The 18339-nt window shown below is 40.5% G+C and overlaps 1 protein-coding gene across 1 annotated transcript in view; it reads right to left on the bottom strand.

Annotated features, from left to right (window-relative positions):
* Positions 1-18339, bottom strand: part of ipo11 (importin 11) — a 147607-nt gene that overhangs the window by 62566 nt on the left and 66702 nt on the right. Inside the window, exons 20-22 of the mRNA XM_034234866.1 lie at positions 13813-13926; positions 8236-8351; positions 7243-7319 (exon numbers count right to left, since the gene is read on the bottom strand). Of these exons, the coding sequence (XP_034090757.1) occupies positions 7243-7319; positions 8236-8351; positions 13813-13926 (307 nt within the window). The remainder of the gene's footprint in view (positions 1-7242; positions 7320-8235; positions 8352-13812; positions 13927-18339) is intronic.

An 18339-nucleotide genomic window follows, 5' to 3' on the forward strand; every position in this document is an offset into this window, starting at 1 on the left:
AAATGATGAAAGTTAACAGATACAAAAAAAGGAGGGCCAAAATATGCATAAGGACATAGTGTAGTGTGAGCCTGCCATATAAAAAAAGGTTGAACTGAGTAAAGCCCTATGATGGAGGTTTACAAATGGAAAAGGACTATTTGATTTGTAAATGTATATTCATCTATTAATTTAAGTTTAAATGGGAATATAGTAAAAGTTAGAGGGACAACCTCAGGAGAGAAGTCAAACCATTTGTATTGTGCTGATGATAGCTTTTGCATTGCTATCTTATTAAAGCTTAACTCCTAAAATTCATTCTTATGGGTATAACATTACCCCTGCAGCTTTCCAGAGACAACCTAATCTGACTGTACACAAAGGACTCATTGAAAAACATAAAAACAACATGATGGAAAGCCAGCTCCCACCTGAAAATGAATCATGGACGAGTAATCAAGCATGAGAAAAGCAATAATAGTTCAGCAAGGGATTCAATGAAGTAGCAAAAAAAAATTCATGGGGAGACAGTTACTGTATGCGATGAAAAAGGAAAACAAGTTTCTAGCGCTGTGCTGTCTGTGCCTGAGAAAAACTTGAAGCAACTCATACAAGTTGAAGCAACTCATACAAGTTGCAGCAACAGCAGCTAAAAGATTGATCAGGTTCAAATTATCAAGAGATTTAGAAGGATAAAAATATATAGATAATTACAATATCAAACCTTGAGAAACAATGAATGCACTGGATACGAATAAACACACTGCTACATAGGTTTGCCCCAAATACGCTACCATTCAATCTACAGGAAAGAATGGCACTGGTGGAAACAATGGTTAAAAAGTGATGTGGACAACAGTGAACATAAACACAATAAACATTAATAACAAATGAGCAGGAACTAAAATGACTGTCTTGGAGATGTACGTCTTCGCCAGCCGGTCAAGTTGCACTTTTAATAAATGCCTGTCCTTAACATAATTTCAACCCATTACAGATTTGTATGAAATAAACCTAAATGATGACCAAAAATGTGTGTTGTAAAGTCACATTTAAAACCTAAATCTAATTAGCTCAACCTTGAGTCGAAGTGTGTGCCAAACTTGAAGAGATTGCCTGCAGGTGCGGACAACCTGGCAAAATAGGCTGTTTGAGCGTAGGGAAAAGATATTGGGAGAAAATTGATTCTAGGATCACTTGATGAGCTGCAAGACCAATTAGATGTGTTTATGTAAATTCTCAAAACTATATGCTTTTCTAATTCATCCCAATTTTGCTGAAAATATGGGCATATATATGCAACATCTGTGATAGCAGTAATCAGCCATTTATTCTAGTTGAGAAGCCTGTTATAAGAGATTGTCCATTGACGGGGATGTCCAGATTGATCCATGGAGCACATTAGCTGGGTAGTTAACTGCGAGACCACATTCTTTCATAGGAAAAGGATTAAGCTGAAAGCTCTCAATGCAGCATCATTGATCTTTATGAGGGTGACATGTATTTGGCTGCCTCAGTAATTGCTAACTGATGGGATGATCATGAAGCAAGGTTTTGCATGCCCGGCTTTGTGCTGTTATTACTCTAAAGGCCCTTGAGCAATGTTGTAATGTACATTTAAACTGTGGATAGACCAATATCAGTATGGAATCTATGAAAGTTATTTGCCATTTAAGTTAAGCAAAAATCCCAAAACACTTAGTGGTTCCAGCCAGCGTTGAACATTTTTCCACTTTGCCTCAAATGTTTTAACACCAGCAGAAAAAGAAGGACCATGATCATTTGAGTTAGTGTGATTTACCATTATTTTTAAATAATTGAAGTGTTGATGAGCTACTGAACCGATGCCATGGAGCGCTTGTACTCTAATTTTCTGAGGTCAAAGCCAAAAACCAATTTTGCAACAAAAAAAAAACATTCAAGTACTTTGTGTGGTTTGACATGAAAAGTGATCGCAAAGTTAGTAACGCTGGACCGTTTCAGACCTTGTAATAAAATGAGTGTTGGGTGATTTAATTACAAGTGAACAGCTGTAAGTACAAGTCCCCAGGTTTCTGATATTTTCCCATTACCGTGTTAATTCGTGGTTGCTGCTTTTTTGAACATATTTTATTTCCTCCATACAGTATGTTTCAGACTGAAGCCCTCTAATCATTTATGAGACATGTTGCATGCCTTTCCCTGGACAGATTTACCTTGAAACAGCATGTTCTTATTTGTATATAAAATGAGGTTGAAATGAATAGAAATTCTAGCTCCATCACTTTCTCACACTAATCAATGTAATTCCAACAAGGAAAACAACTTCCATGCTGACTCTCCATCATCGGCTCGGTGCTGCACACAGCTGAATAGTGTCCTAGTTCAGAGCGTGGTGGCAGTGATACAGAACGTAGTGCAGGTCTAACAATTTACCAAGGCAAGGATCTTGACATTCTAATTAGGGAATTTGCCGCTCTAGTTTTGCCGTGATAGAGCGGGGCTCTTTATCGGGCCGGCCAGGCCACACACCTGGCAGGCTGCGACAACATACAAAGCCAGACAGTCTCAATGGCCCACATCCCACCATTGCTCTCTATGAACTAAATGAATGGACCACCAAATGTTGTAAAAACCAGCCAAAGATGGTGACTGACTATTCTGACAGAAAGACAGAAATCGAAAATCCAAGGCAATGATTGTGAAATGTTAGTTCACTAATTAGGTGTTCAGTGTTACAAGGACGGGTTTTTACGACTGTTTGCAAATTTGTTCTGACTTTTGACCATAACTCTGTGCTATCATCATTCATCACAGAAGCTTTGACCTCTAATACTTACTTTGACAACTTAATTAGCTTTAATGAGATGAATGTGCTTTAAACTTGATCAAAGGGGAAACAAATATTGTTCACAATAACAAGAGATACAAAGACACAGGGCGAGTGAACGAGGGGTCGGGCTACAAAGTGCTGACGAGCAGCTACAATACTTTAGTGGTGAAACCACACATTGATGTAAATAGATTATGTCAAAATAAGGGACACTATAAATAAGATAAAGGACATAATAATGACGTAAAGGACAAAAGCATGACATCAGACTATACGGAGCTTTTTGGAGAGGAGAACGAGGATTTGGGTTGATTCAGGACAGTGAGAATGTGGAGGAGAGAGTTCTGACAAAGAGGTAGAGAGCAAAGGTGGATACTCTTAACCTTAAAAAAGGAGTCAAGTTGAGAAGAGAATATAAGATTGCTAAAAATGTGATTTATGATATGATCAAAAGCATCAATACATCTTCCAGATTCAGTGTTCAAATTATTCTTTCAACTGCTTTTTGGAAGTCCATTAAAACACTACGAAAATACAAGACAAGGAGAAATCATAAGAGGAGAAGTAAAAATAAATAAATGGATAGATGAAGAGTTTTACAATCTACCATTCCATGATAACTCTTTTTAAAAGGTCATGTGACATGATTAAAAGCAAGACTGTTTTCTAAATTCTTAAACAACTTGTATCAGTCAAGTAGGAAAGACTTTGCAGACTATCACAGCAGATATAGAGTTATAGTTATTTTATTAACCTAAGGTTTATAGCTAGATCTATTGTAGAACATTTGTTACCGTTTTGTCATGCATCAATCTCAAATTGTTAAATTACTGAATCGTCTTCTGTTGTTTTCAATCTACCCTCTTGGCTTTACAGATGACTGCAGGTTAGCATGGCAGTGGTAAACATTAGAGTAAGTAAGAATGATGTAAGAGCAGCATCACAGCATCCAGAAGATTCTTAAGCACGAGGGACCATTCACTGAAATATTAATGTACAAATCTGACATGCATAAAAAAGCTAAATGTTTGAAAGAAGGAAAACATACCTATAAAATACATTTGGCTCTTATGTTGGGTTTTTACTTTACTACTGCTGTTAGCTTGTACCTGGGGAGATGTGAAAGGTTTTAATTTATTCGCATTAATGTGTCTTTCACAACTAGAGAAAAGCTCATCTCCGTAGTATTCACAGAGAAGGATGAGAATAATAGTAACATTTCCCTGAGGTTATGTAGACATAGGTGGACATAGGCAAAACATTGTAACACAGGCTCTTGTCAGATCACAAACATAAATGTTATGTTCTTTTATAGGGATTAAAAGATATTACAAGTACAGAGCAAAGTTATTCCTTTTTGCTAGGGCTGCAACTAAGTACTGTTAAGAAGAAATATTATTTTCATTATTCGTTAATCTGCCCAAAACCCCAAGCTAACTGTTCAACTATGATATAAACAAGGGAACGCAACTATTGATACTCTACTGCTGACTAAACATTGCCTGCATCGGTTACGATCTGAGATAAATAGTTCAGACAAATGAGAGATGTCTGCAGGTTAATCTACCAGCTGATATACAAAGCACGCTATCAAAGTGTTCATCATTAGTGTCTTTCAGTCATAATCAACTTCACCCTATACATCCTTTCTTCCGGGATGTTGTGCTTCCAGCTCCATCTGATAACCCCTAACCCTTTATCTGTCAAACCCTAGTGCATGCGTTTGTCACCACCCGCTTGGACTACTGCAATGGTGTCCTGTTCGCGGTTCCCAACAAAACCCTGGACAGGCTCCAGTATGTCCAAAACTGTGCTGCTAGGGTACTCACGCACACAAAGCTATGGCAGCACATCACTCCCACCCTCATCCACCTACACTGGTTGCCGGTCAAGTCCCGCATATCTTACAAAGTCCTCCTCCTTACCTACAAGTCCCTCCATGCCCTTGCCCCCCAGTACCTATCGGACATCCTTCACCCACATGCCCCACCCTGGAACCTGCGGTCCTCAGACTCTGGCCTGATTACCACCCCCCGCACCAAACTGCGAACCTTCGGGGACTGAGCCTTCAGTGTGGCAGCCCCCACCCTCTGGAACGCTCTCCCTGCGGAGATTCGCAACATCCCCACACTTGACGCCTTCAAAAGGGCCCTCAAGTCCCATCTGTTTGCCAAGGCTTTCGGCCCCTAAATCGATCTGTTGTTTTGTCTGTCTGACTTTTGTTTTGTTATGTTTGTTTTTGCCCTATTACTTGTAAAGCAACCTTGGGTCCCTTGAAAGGCGCTATATAAATCCAAGCTATTATTATTATATTGACTTTATTCTTGTAAGTATTGTTATTTAAACGTTATTTAAAATGTGTCCCTTATTTCCCTCCATTTTCTCTTTATGGTACGTCTTCTTGTCGATTCCACATCCCCTCTCATCCCTCGTTAAACCAGCCGTTTATATCAGTGATACGAGAGCTGGTTATTGTGCACTTAGTACTTTGATACACTTAGATCAATCATGGTGAGGCAATGAGGACTACCATTTTCACTTTGTCTTTCCATCCATCCATGTCCAAGCTTTTTAGAGGCAGTATGCATACTATACAGTATACAACCTCTTTGCCATTCATTTTCCTGGCACCACTTTGTTTCATTCGTCCGTGGGGATCTTCCCAATCCCTTGCTCGTATGCGTGTCATGGATTTTGTATCCGCACAATAAGTGATCAAATTCTACAGTACAACCCAATAAGGCTAAGCTTGTGATCATATTAGTCTGGCTCACACTTTATGTGTAGAAGCACCAAATCAATACAGTACCTCCTAACTCACAGACACAGACACACACACACACACATTTCGGCAGGAGATATGTTCCAATGCCCCAGACCTGTGATGAATCATCCAGCCAGCTCCATTCAATCTGCCACTTCTCTCCACTGCCTGCAGTCCTGCAGTAGTGGCTCTGGTGCCTTGAGAATACTGCAAAGCTACAACTGTGATAATTGCAAGCTACACCATCCAGAGGTGGGTGAACTATAAAGATGAAGCCTGTGTCCATGGATTTCATTACGTTACTCATCATTTCAACTTCTCTGTGTTTTAAAAGTATTTCATCATGTGATGCAGCTTTTTTCCGCCTCACAGACTGACTGTTTGGATGTGAAATGTATTCCGTGTCTCTCCTCTGTACCACACACTGATTATTTTACGGGATATACACGAGAACCCGTTATTTGACCTCAGGTTTATTAAACTATCCAGATTGAATTATAGGAGCATGATTTTTTCATTTAATATCACTAATTCAATATATGCTTGTGTTTGTCACACACGTAACAAACAAGTTAAAAGATGCAAAGACAGAATCGCTTTTAAGCAATGGAATCTCATGTGAGTAGGGATGGGTACTGAGACCCGGTATTAAATGGGCCCCGGGGCTGAATTATTAAAGACCGTGGTACCGTTAAGCGCCGACGTTATCGGTGTATCGGTAGCTAATGGAGACATGTAAAAAATATATGTCATATGTATTATTGCTACACAAACATTATATTGCAGTTTTAGTGTCGCCAACTCAGTTTCTAATATGCAAAAATACTGCAAATACTAAAAATTATTTTTAGTATTTTCGATCTTTCCAATCCAGACGAGAGATCTCTCTCCCCGTCTATGTGCGAGGGGGCGGGTACACACACACACACACACACACACACACACACACACACACACACACACACACACACACACACACACACACACACACACACACACACACACACACACACACACACACACACACACACACACACACACACACACACACACACACACACACACACACACACACACACACACACACACACACACACACACACACACACACACACACACACACACAGAGGAGATGGCGGAGAGAACGCGCTCTGAGGTGTGGTTCAACTTTACCCGTCTCGATGTGGACAATGCTCGTTGCCAAAAGTGCAATAAGAGTTTAGCATGTAAGGGCGGTAACACAATCAATTTGTCTAAACATCTTGCAAAAGTGCACCACATTCAGACGGAGAAATGCACCGGGTTCGACTGTCTTTCTAGGAGCTCTGTAGCCCCCTCCACGAGCAACGTGTTATGTATGCTAGCAGCAACACACGGAGTTAACTCAATGATACAAACATGGGTTAATGATTAGAGGTAACTGAGTTTCAGCTATTCTGTTTACAATTCTTTATTTAATACGATTTGTTAAAACATTGTTGTTTCTTTTGATGTGAAATATTATGTATTTAATTTAAATAAAAAGCAATGTTAGTTTTGTTCACAATTTGTTTAGTTAGTTTACCTTGTTTTTTTCTCCAAAAGAACCGATAAGAGTACCGTTAAAAGACTGGATCGATAAGCGGTATCGATAAAAGTAGTAGTACCGTTAAAACCTTAACAATCCCATCCCTACATGTGAGCTCACCCATCAAAGCTGCCATGTTCTGGAAAATTCTGAGCAGCTCCGGGGTTATGGCTGGGCTGTTCTCCAGAGTCACCAACCTGCATGATAGAGAGAGAGAGAGAGAGAGAGAGAGAGAGAGAGAGAGAGAGAGAGAGAGAGAGAGAGAGAGAGAGAGAGATGAGAGAGAGAGAGAGAGAGAGAGGAGAGAGAGAGAGGAGGAGGGGAGCAGGCAGAAGAGAACGTTAAATGAGAGGAGGAAAAATAATGCATAGTTATGTGAGTGTAAAAGAAAAAAGTGAAAAAGAAAGCAAAAGCTATTTGCGTGGTTTGGCTCAGATAAAAGAAATGTCAAGACATCTTAAATAAATGTGATGGTTGATAAATCAGTGAGTATTCTGACACAATGTAGACAGGAGACAGGACAGAGACATACGACTGTGTGCTATATGTTAAGCAGGGATGATGGGACAGTAATAAAAGGTAACCCTGGAAAATTATTTTCTAATAAACCAAACCTTTTGCACTCTTTGCAGGCTTAATGCATTTGCAAAATAAAGTGTTTTGCAGTAGAATCTAGAGACAATAATTAGAAATGGCATGTGATTCAACAATAACATGAAGGCAGGATTGTGAGGAACATTAATTATCACAGCTTCATCACCCACCGAGAGTGGTTGTCTGTGAATATGCACATTTTTCTGAAACAGATTTCATAGTGAGCCCATTTATCACTATTTTGTTTGGCAAAGTGTTTGCAGCTTGGCTCCTACATATGAACTCAACATGACTTAGACAGTGAATGAGGATGACAATGAAAGTAAATTAAGCAACACAGAAGAGTAGAAGACAGAATAAGGCAGATGCAGCGTCTGTATGGATGGGTTGTCTGTGCGTCAGTGTGTAATGACAAGTAAGGGAGGAAGTGATGTCGACAAGTTTGTCATTTACGCCTGCATCAGGGAGTTTTTTCTATAACTCATACATGTGAAGTGTATTGTGTATGCTTGTCCGTACCAAAGCTCTAGCCCATCCTCCAGCAGATAAACATGTGGCGGCTGGGAAACATCGGTGCTCAGCTGGATGACAGGAAGAAGGAAGGGGTACAGGTTCTTACACTCAGCACTGAGGCCCTGCGAGAACACATAGAAACAGAAAATCAATACCAAATTAGGGAAACCTGACAAAGACAGCAGACAGGGGCCTTTAAGAAGGGGATTGTATGTTCTTTAGCTTATTGGGTGTTCCTAGCAGACCATCTGATCAGAGAAGAGAACAATAGACTAATATAAAAGTTCACCATTCCAATGGTCTAGCTTCCCAGCATGCATCCCTTCTAAGAACACGGTATCGCTTAGCCCAGTGGTTCTCAAATGGGGGTACGCGGACCCCTAGGGGTACGTTTGAGTACTGCAGGGGGTACGTGAGATTTATTTTATGTTAATGAAAACTAAAAAACATAATTAATGCATTTAAACAAATTACTAATAGTAGATTAAAGGTGGGGTAGGTAAGTTTCAGAAACCGGCTCGAGTGCACTCAAATTTGAAAGTACACAGCCGAAAAGAATCCGCCCCTTCCTTCAGACTTCCTTCAGAGCACCTCCTCCAACACACATGAACGCGCACATGACGTCAGCAAACTGGTGAAAGTGGCCGCCTGTTGCTGGCGAGTCATTGAAGTACTGCTGCAATGCACGCCCAATGACGGCACGCCCAATGACGGCACGCCCAATGAGGGCACGAGATACACCCGGCTAAACGGATTGGTTGTACTTTTTACAGTATTACGGCTTCCACAGATGAATTTTTTTAATGGATTTTTTGTCAAAGCACTTTGATATTCATTGCAATCGGGATGTTAAGAGCATTCCATGGAATATAACAAAAAGTGTATCTCGAGCCGGTTTCTGAAACTTACCTACCCCACCTTTAACTACTTTATTCAAAGTTTACAGTAATTCTGGATAATAAAATGGGAAAAATAAACGGGGTGCTCTCTTTTCCTCTCCCTCTCCTGACAGCCCCTCAGTCTCGTGCAGCTCGCTGGACCTGTAATAAGTGACCCGACAGTAAAGAATACATATATTTATAACTAGTTTAGCTAGTTCCAGAGTAGATAAACTAGCTAAGTGTGTTAGGTCTATCAGCTGATCTGATCTCTGATCTCTCTCTCGCGTCCGGTTAGACTTCACTCGCGTTTATGTCCAAATCTATCAGATCTAGCTAGTTCTAGCTAATGATATAACTGCCTGCTTATCAAAGGACATAAACAATAAGCGTTGCTTAGCAAGGGCGTGTGGCCGCAAAGTATAGCGCAGCATTATGCATATGTTTATATGAGGGGTCAAAATCCCATGCTCATAAAATGCTCATATATTTTTTCTCTTCATTCCCCACGCCCCAAAATAAATAAATATACCAATGTTAGGAAAAGTAACGAAGTTTGAGCAGTGTGGGTTTTATATTAACATAGTTACACATATTTCAAAACGCAAAGTGTAATAACTGCAGGTTATGTCAAAATGCCAAAGATCCTCAGTGAAGCACAAGCCCATGTTTCTCTCTAAATTGTAAGTACAACTTATTAAAAAGACCAGTTCAATGCAACTAATGTCGTCTTAGTGTTATTGCATGATGTTAAAATTGGTTTGCCATGAATTTAGTGATGGATTGTAAACATTTTAAATGTAGCATTTAAGTGTTTCTCAGTTACAATGTTGTTGTTTTAATAAATCAGACTCTGATGGTGCAGCACTGTGCTGTACCTCTTTATATACTGTAGGCTTTTTTCCCTAACAAATTGTTTTTGCGCTGAGCAGGGGGTACTTGGCTGAATTTTTCTTTCAAAAGGGGTACATTATTGAAAAAAGTTTGAGAACCACTGGCTTAGCCACACTACCACTGCAAGAGTTATTCTTACAATATACAAGATTTATGTATGTAAGCACGCTACAGGCATGTGCACTGTTCCCACTTTAATAATAACAAGGAGAACAAATTTATAGTGTTTTTTTTGTTCTTATGTCTATGCAATAAACATGCCTTAAAGTACAAGAGGTGATGAGGGAATTTGCATGTTCATTTTATGGCTCTTTTAACACTAGAACCGCCAGAGGTCGCTGTATACCTAAAACCGCCAACGGGTAAAATGTACCCGCTATTGATTTGCAAGGTACAATGTTATTTTATTTATCATACAGAACAGTGAGTTTTAATCGCACAGGGATGAAACTTATACCAATAGAATCTGTGGACTCTCAGCTTTTCATATGATATAGTTTGTGCAGATAGCATGAAGTATAAAATATCGCTAAGAATGCTGATTTAAACGCTTGGTGTTAGACTTGTGTTTTGTTTAGGTACAAATCTCTCTCTCTATCCATCTATAACTATCTGTAATGTTCTGTTCTATGGACATATAATTGTCTACACAAACAGACGACGCTGACTACTTCTCTCATTCAGAGTGTCCATTTTTATTCAACTGGCACGTAACCTGCACACATGCATTACGTCCTCAACGTGAGCTCAGTCATCCAAGATCTTGTATTCTCCAAGATGTTACACTATCTATAACTATCTGTCTCTCTATCTATCTATCTATCTATCTATGTATCTCTCTCTCAATCTATAAGGAACCGCGGTAGACAAAAGGCGTTGCTATAGCAACACGTCACGTTTACGCTGCATTTTCTATGAGGTAAATATTACCCGCTGGCGGATATAGGTATAAATGGCATTTTTTTTGGCGAGTTTTTCAATTTGACTTCATATTGACAATTGCTAACAACAGAGGGTGCTACATAACACACTTTCAGGAAAAGTCACGGACTGGGAGACTTTAATATGTTATTGAAAAAAAGTTACATACAGTCAAAGAACAGCTGCGGGTAAAATTTACCCGTTGGCGGTTCTAGTGTTAAAACAGCGTGGGCCCCATTTACTTTAATTGGTTGAAAAACCAATTAATTATTCTAATGTATTGGATAAATCGGTTTGATACACAGGGAACAGGTATTGGACATGTGGCTATAATATAAGATGATGACTGTGTGAAGAGGCAGCCGAGCAGTGTGTCATCTTAACCTCTACTGCGCCACACGGCTCTAATCCCTCACAGGAACACGGTCAAGGACAGTGTAGCTGGGTTGAATTGAACTCTCGAAAAAAAAAAAAAAAAAAAAAAAAAGTGATTTTGTCCACTTCTTGTGGAATCAATTAGGTATTATTTATCAAATCAAGTTTTATTTATATAGCACATTTATAAACGATTTCTGGTCGAGCCAAAGTGCTGTACATATAATAAAAATAACCTACAGTAGAGACACTTTACAGCTAATACAATAGCACAGATGGTTCAGAATATCAGTATGAGAAAAAACGACGAATGATGGAATTTACCTTCATGATTAAAGATGTTTTTAGTTACTTATACATTCAAATTAGACATGATGACATTTGCATTCATAGTTTTCAATAAACCAGTTATTTTCTGAACAAACAGTGCAAAGAATACTTTTTTTCCTTAGGTCAGCACTACATTAAACTCTACATTAGTGTTTAGTTACACGATTGGGTGATCCAAACCCTTTCAGCTGTAAACCGTAAGTATCTCCCACAGCTTGCCAGATGTGTGCTTATGTTAATATTTGAAAAGGAAGAGTGTCTCTTATCACTCAGCGTTCAATCTCCCACTGTGAAGTAATGCTGCGACAGCCACATGGGGGTTCAAATATTTCTGCAGGCTATGACAGGCTGCTTCTAGACAAATTCTTCTTAAGTTCACCAAGTTTTTGCTGATAAACTATTATACAAGTCTGAACACAATTTAAACAAATGTTCACATTGCATCTGTCGCTAGATGCTGCTAACATAAAATAAAACAAAAAATAAACTGAGGGTTTGGACATACTTTTGAATCTAAGGTTCAAATCTTATATCTGCTTGTTGAATAAGAAATTGGATCTGATAATGATAAAGCAGCAAATACAGACTTGCCCAGCTTGCCTTCCTAGCCACGTTTACATTGTTGGCAGGCAAGGGAAAGGGAAACAAACAAAAAAATGGTGGTGCCGCAGTAACCCAGCTGTTATGGGAAATACACCGGACCCAGATCTGTCTATCCAACAGTTCGGTAGTAAGCCTCAGCAAAATGTGGCCAGACAAATACATCCACAATTATTCAGATCCACTGCCCCTTTCACACCAGCGCTTTTTCAGCTCCGGCTCGGAGCTGGAGCCTGAAAAGCGCCGGTTTTTCCTGTTCACACCGCAGCGGCGCCGGCTCTTAGCTCCGGAATCCGGTTCACTTCCAGCTCCAAAAAAAAATGGTCGGTCTAGAGGCAAGAGCTTCGGAGCTAAGAGGTGGCGTCGCTTACGTCTCTCTTACGTCGAGGCGTGCAGGAAACTAAACCCACCTCCCCTGAACATGGGTCTGTCATGCCTGCCTACAAGCAGTAGTGCTTATAAACACACTTTATAAAGTCAGGCAACACTAACCAGGCTTCGTGTGATTCTGTTTATTTGTACCTTACTTTGACCATCCGTTCACTGTTATTGATCATTGTGGAGAGAGGCAGACGTTTTGTTTTGTATTATAGCAGCTATCGGATGGAATCAGTATGGGCTGCACAGGTTTTCGTGTCCGACTATCACAAGTAGAATCATAATAAAAATACCCCGGTAAAATGTGCCTGTAGAAAACGGTTTATGCCACAATAGGATAGCAATAGCAAGTAGTCAGTTTAGCTTCGGTTGCTATGCTAACATCACCCATTTTATACCAGAGAAACTTTCATAACAGCGTTGTGATGCCAAACTGCGTCAATTCAGACTGACACACATTCAGGGGAACTGGGGATATGTATCAGCTGCTTGTGTGAGTCGGACAGTGAATACTTTAGAGCGGCCGCTGCAGTGTGAGCTAACGGGAGAATAAACTCCCGTGGAAGAGCAGCCAACACTGCAGCGGTCGGTAAATGCCGCAGAAACACATTAATAAACAATGAACCACGGCACTCTGGAGAAAAGCATAAGGTTGGAGAAGTCGTTATTTAATTTAATCTGGCTTCGTGTGATTAAAAGCAACACGATCATCGACCCGACGCAGTTGTTGTTGTTGTTGTGAGCGCCGTAACGCCGTTGGGGAGCAAATCAGCGATGTAAACGGTGACGTCATGACGCAGCAGCGGCAGCACCCAGTCGGGCTCTGGGCGGTGTGAACAGAGCGGGAGCAGAACAGGGAAACCGGAGCTGAACCAGAAAAGCTCCCGCTCGGAGCTAGAAAGGGAAAAGCGCTGGTGTGAAAGCCACACACTAGACAGCACTGTTGAACCTGGTAATTCGACTCACAATCAACACAATGAAGTTTAAATTAAAGGAGCTATTTAATCATTGGCACCAATCAATAAGTTAAACTCAGTAAAATTGCAATAGCTTTTTGTTACTGTTACGCTTATTCAAAAAGTTTGATAAATTTGCTTTCCTCTTGTGATCATGGGAGAGATTAGAGCTGGGTTGCTGCGATACCATGGTGAGCCAGCCAAATGTAGGCTTATGATGCAGAAACATTGAAAATGGGGGTGCACCGTACCTTTACCAGGTGGATGAGAGTAGTGAGGATGGCACATCGTAGCATGTTGTGTTCTTCAGATTGCTTCCAGAGCAGGGGCAGGTACTGCACCAGGCAGCCTACATACGGCCGGATCTAAAGGAGAATAACATGTAAGAAGCATAGCAGATACGAAAGTGAGACCATTTAAACCACTCATCAAACATATGATAGTCTCCTATAAATGATGCAGATGAAAAAAGTATTTTCTGGGAACAGTGAGAACAACAGGTTTCTCTGTAAAGTGGTATGTATATTGGTCAATTACAGAAACACACTTAGAAATAGCGATCAATTAGTATCGATGATGTTGTTTGACTGTTGATACAGTGCATCAGAAAGCATTTTGTGGGTTATGACTCGAGTGAAGTCAAAAAGCTTTTGTCAAATGCTTTAATAAAGCATTATAAATGCCTCCAAAGATGTGGCCTTCATAGAAAGTGTTACAAAAATCGGAATTGGACAAGACGTGCAAAAACTCAAGCACTTCAGTATACAGGACTAAAGACAAGTTAGCTACCGTTTCGTTCATGTAAGGCTTCTCCTCAAAGATATGTATGCCTGTTTTTTCTTGCAGTTAACTAGACACAACTCCCTTATCCTATACCTCAGTCAACCCTAATCAGCTGCTTCAAAACATGCTGCAGTAGAATAGAGGTGTGGACAAATATAGCATATTTTCTTCGTAGTATAACAGTGTAAATCAGAACTCAACGGAGGGGATCTCTTGATGCCTCAGTGCGCATGGAAGCCAATTTGGCTGACACATGATGCGTTTGTGGATCAATAATGATGTTCAGATTCTACTTTAGTATCATTGTGAAGATTTACCAGCTTCACTCATTAAACTAAGTTAAGAACATCTTGAAACCAATTCCTCAGATGATCTTATAACAAAATACAGTCCACAACCTTCATAATGCAGAAAACAAGACAGGCAATGACTAAGTGCAAAGAGAGAAGAAAATATTTTTAAGAAATGTAGAAACGAGCCAAAGACATTTTATTTAGCTGACATTTTTTATCCAACACAACAAACACTAATTAATAAGAAGCAAGGAGAGAGAAGCTGAACAGAGAGTGTGTCACTTTGAATGTTAACTGACACAAAGCAGATGAATTATCTTGTTTCCTCAGGTACTGCAAAGATGAACAATGCAATTTACCAAAATAAGTTTCTGCGTCTATGCTTCCGATGGTCGACCTCTTGCTAATAAAATTAGTTTGACCTTTTAAATCAAGTTGATTTGTATTTAAACACTTGGTCGGTCACCAACTGGTTGTCGTCAGTCTCGACCCTGTGTGAAATTGGAAAATGTCATGGCACACTCAGGCAATTCAGGTGTAGCTGCTGTGCAGCCAGCCAACTCTGAGGGCCCTTCTCACTTCTCTTATTTTTCATTTCCTCGCTCCTCGGTCTCGGTCTCACCGGAAGTTGATTTGTCTGCGCCATCTTGAGTAGCGTCCCAATGGCCTTATTTTTGCCGGAGGACCGAGGAGCGATAATGGAGGAGCTATAACCGAGGAACCACCAGACCATCCTTCGATGAAATCCTCAGACACTCGCCCCGCCCCCTTACTGTGTATCGCTCACTGATTGGACGAGGCAGTGCATGCACTGATCTGATGCTTCTTGACATGAGAGCAGTTTCCCAGCGGAGTGAAGAAAATACATGAACCTCACGGGAGTCACTCCTCAGTCTATACTGTGTATTGTTTCAATTAATGTATCATTTAGTTACAAATATGTGATATATCTGAACAACAAAGAGGTCAAAAATAATTTTATTCATTAATAGGAAACATTTTCATGATCGCTTTTTTCGTTTATACATTCTAAGAATGGTGTTTATCTTTTTTGAGAATGAGTTCTTATTTTATTTAATGTATTTGGGTCTACAATAGATGATACACATGTATATGTCAGTAAATGTGTACTAACAGAGGCGGGGGTGTGTGTGAAAATAACTGGGACAGAGCTGCTGTCAGACGATCAGCTGTGCAGTGTCATCACAAACGGACGTCGCTTCACCCAGGGCTCGACATTAAGGACTGCCCGATGGCCCGGAGCCATCTAGTACTTAGCTCGGGCAATGAAGCCTCACCTGCTGGTTGCCTAATCGGGCAATCTATTATGCCAGTATCATGCAGCTCGCGGATCAGTAATGAGTGACCCGACAGTAAAACTAAACATATCTATAACTAGTTTAGGTAGTTTGAGAGGTAATTAAAATAGCTACGTGTGATATTCTAACCTGAAGTGTGTGTTTTGTCCGCTCACCGCTGCATGTGATTATGCAGAGCTGCGTGTCGACTCGTAAGCAGCAGCTGATCTCTCTCTCCCGTCAGATTAGACTTTACTCGCGTTATGTCCATATCGATCAGATCCAGCTAGTTCTAGCTAATGATAGGACTACCTGCTTATTAAAATACACCTAAACAATAAGAGTCGCTATGCAACCGGGTGAGGCCGCAAAGTATAGTGCAGCATTATGCATTTGTTTACATGCCCACCGGAACCCCGAGGCATTACCAACAGATCAACGCACAATCAACCCATACAGGACATCTCTTTCTCCACATTACGTGTTAGACATTAGAATGGACTATTCTTGTCTGTCACATACTCTTCTTGTCTGTCACATAAGTGGCGCAACTGAAGCGGTATTGCGCTAAAGGGAAATTATTTTTGACCGGACATTTTGACCGAAGAGATTTAGATTTGCCGGCTAACGGGAACTCTGACGTCGCTATTTTGTGTGCTTCGCGGATGCGCTCGGCTCCTCTCGACTGCTGCTCGGTCAGCTTCCAGATGAGGAGGCATTCGTTCGACCAACTTACAGTAGATAACATTACAAACATTTTTAACAGGGGCCATAATAGTGTAAATAATGTTTGTTTTGGAAGTTATAACTGAATGTAATGTTTTCTACTTTTTTACATCTGGGAAGGCATTTGCCTTCATCAGATGGAAAGTGTCTTGATCAACAACTTAAGTATTTCTTATAGCTATGCAGGGCATGCAAGTGAGCAAACACAAACAAGAACAAACAAACAAGTGAAATGAAGAATAAAATTGAACAATATAATATTGTGGTGGTTCATCTTATAATTCAGTCTAGAGAATGCACCAGACAGCATCTAAGACCTGCAAAAATCTAAATGTTCTAGGGGGAGCCCCCCCAAACCCTTCGTGCGTCATTTCGTCCGCGCACATTTTTCAGGGCAATCTCTATTGGGCTCAGGGCCATCTATAAATTAGCCTAGATGGCCCACTGTCAGTGCATGACAGCAGAAATGTCATGCACTGTCACCTGACGCTCCGGAGGAAAGGACGTCCCATTGCTCTTAAAACTCATTTCCCTGCTTCTCGTGGTTTCCTTGCATCTCTCCATGCTTCCCTGGTGAGAGGGACTAGTCGCAGGGAAACAACGCAAGTGAGGGACGCAAGGAATCCATTTAACCGAAGTGAGAAGGGCCCTGAGACATCCAACTTCACTTGCAGTGAATTACAGACTTCAAAAACTTTTCCTGCCATTTTCCTATGCCTGCTGACCTTTCTGTTCCCTGTCGCTCTCTAAGTCCGGGCTGCAGACCCCATACTGGGAGGTTCCCTCCATTACACCTTGTTAAAGAGTTGGCTATAGGCAGAGGGAACCGTTAAATCATAATTTGACATACAGCCTTGAGGAGAGAAATAAACAGTAAGAAAAACCAACGCACAAACCAGCCTAGGGTGACTTGTGTGAGACTGACAGTCGGTAAAGGAGCTTAATCTCATCATATCTGTCATGTTCATTTCATTGCCTAGTTTTCTCAGTGGCTGCCACTCTTTGTGGCTTTGAAATCCCTTATGAGAAGAGTTAGAATATTAATGGGACTTCTACTGACTTGAGATGTTTAGCCAAGGCCGGTGACTCAGAAAGACTTAAACAGACTGACAGTTCACAATAATGAAAGCCGTTTCTGTTAGATATTTAAGTCAGGAGAATGTTTAGGGAAGGTGCTTAAAAAGGATCTGAAAAGAGCCCTGTGAGGGTCATGAGGAAAAGGCCTTTTAATAAATGGTAAGCAGTTAAATGGATTAGAACTAAATATTGGATCCTCATAAAAAATACAAATTGAGACCACTGCAAAAGCACTGCAGTGTCATAAAGAAAACAGTGTCATCATGGTAAATGAGGCGCTGTGATTTACAAATAGTGAAGAATTTGACAAAGGGTCGCTTTGCCCGTGTCCCAGGGAGTGAAAAATCATTCACGTCTATTTATCTTTTAAGGACAGATGGTTGTTTAAGCTTGGTGGTCTGGGGCTAGTGCAGGGTGACAAATGTTTTGAATGCGTGTTATACTGTTTTTTTTTTAAAGCTTTACATGTCCCTGCAGAGTTTGAATCGATGAACATAATTTGAGCAACGCTATGCTTCACAAAGCAGCTACCTCCACAGATGCCCAACCCAAGGGCTTCTTTACAGACACTAAAAAAACATTAAGAAAAGCAATGGCCTAT

The sequence above is a fragment of the Gymnodraco acuticeps genome, unplaced genomic scaffold (assembly GCF_902827175.1).
Source record: "Gymnodraco acuticeps unplaced genomic scaffold, fGymAcu1.1, whole genome shotgun sequence".
Lineage (NCBI taxonomy): Eukaryota > Metazoa > Chordata > Actinopteri > Perciformes > Bathydraconidae > Gymnodraco > Gymnodraco acuticeps.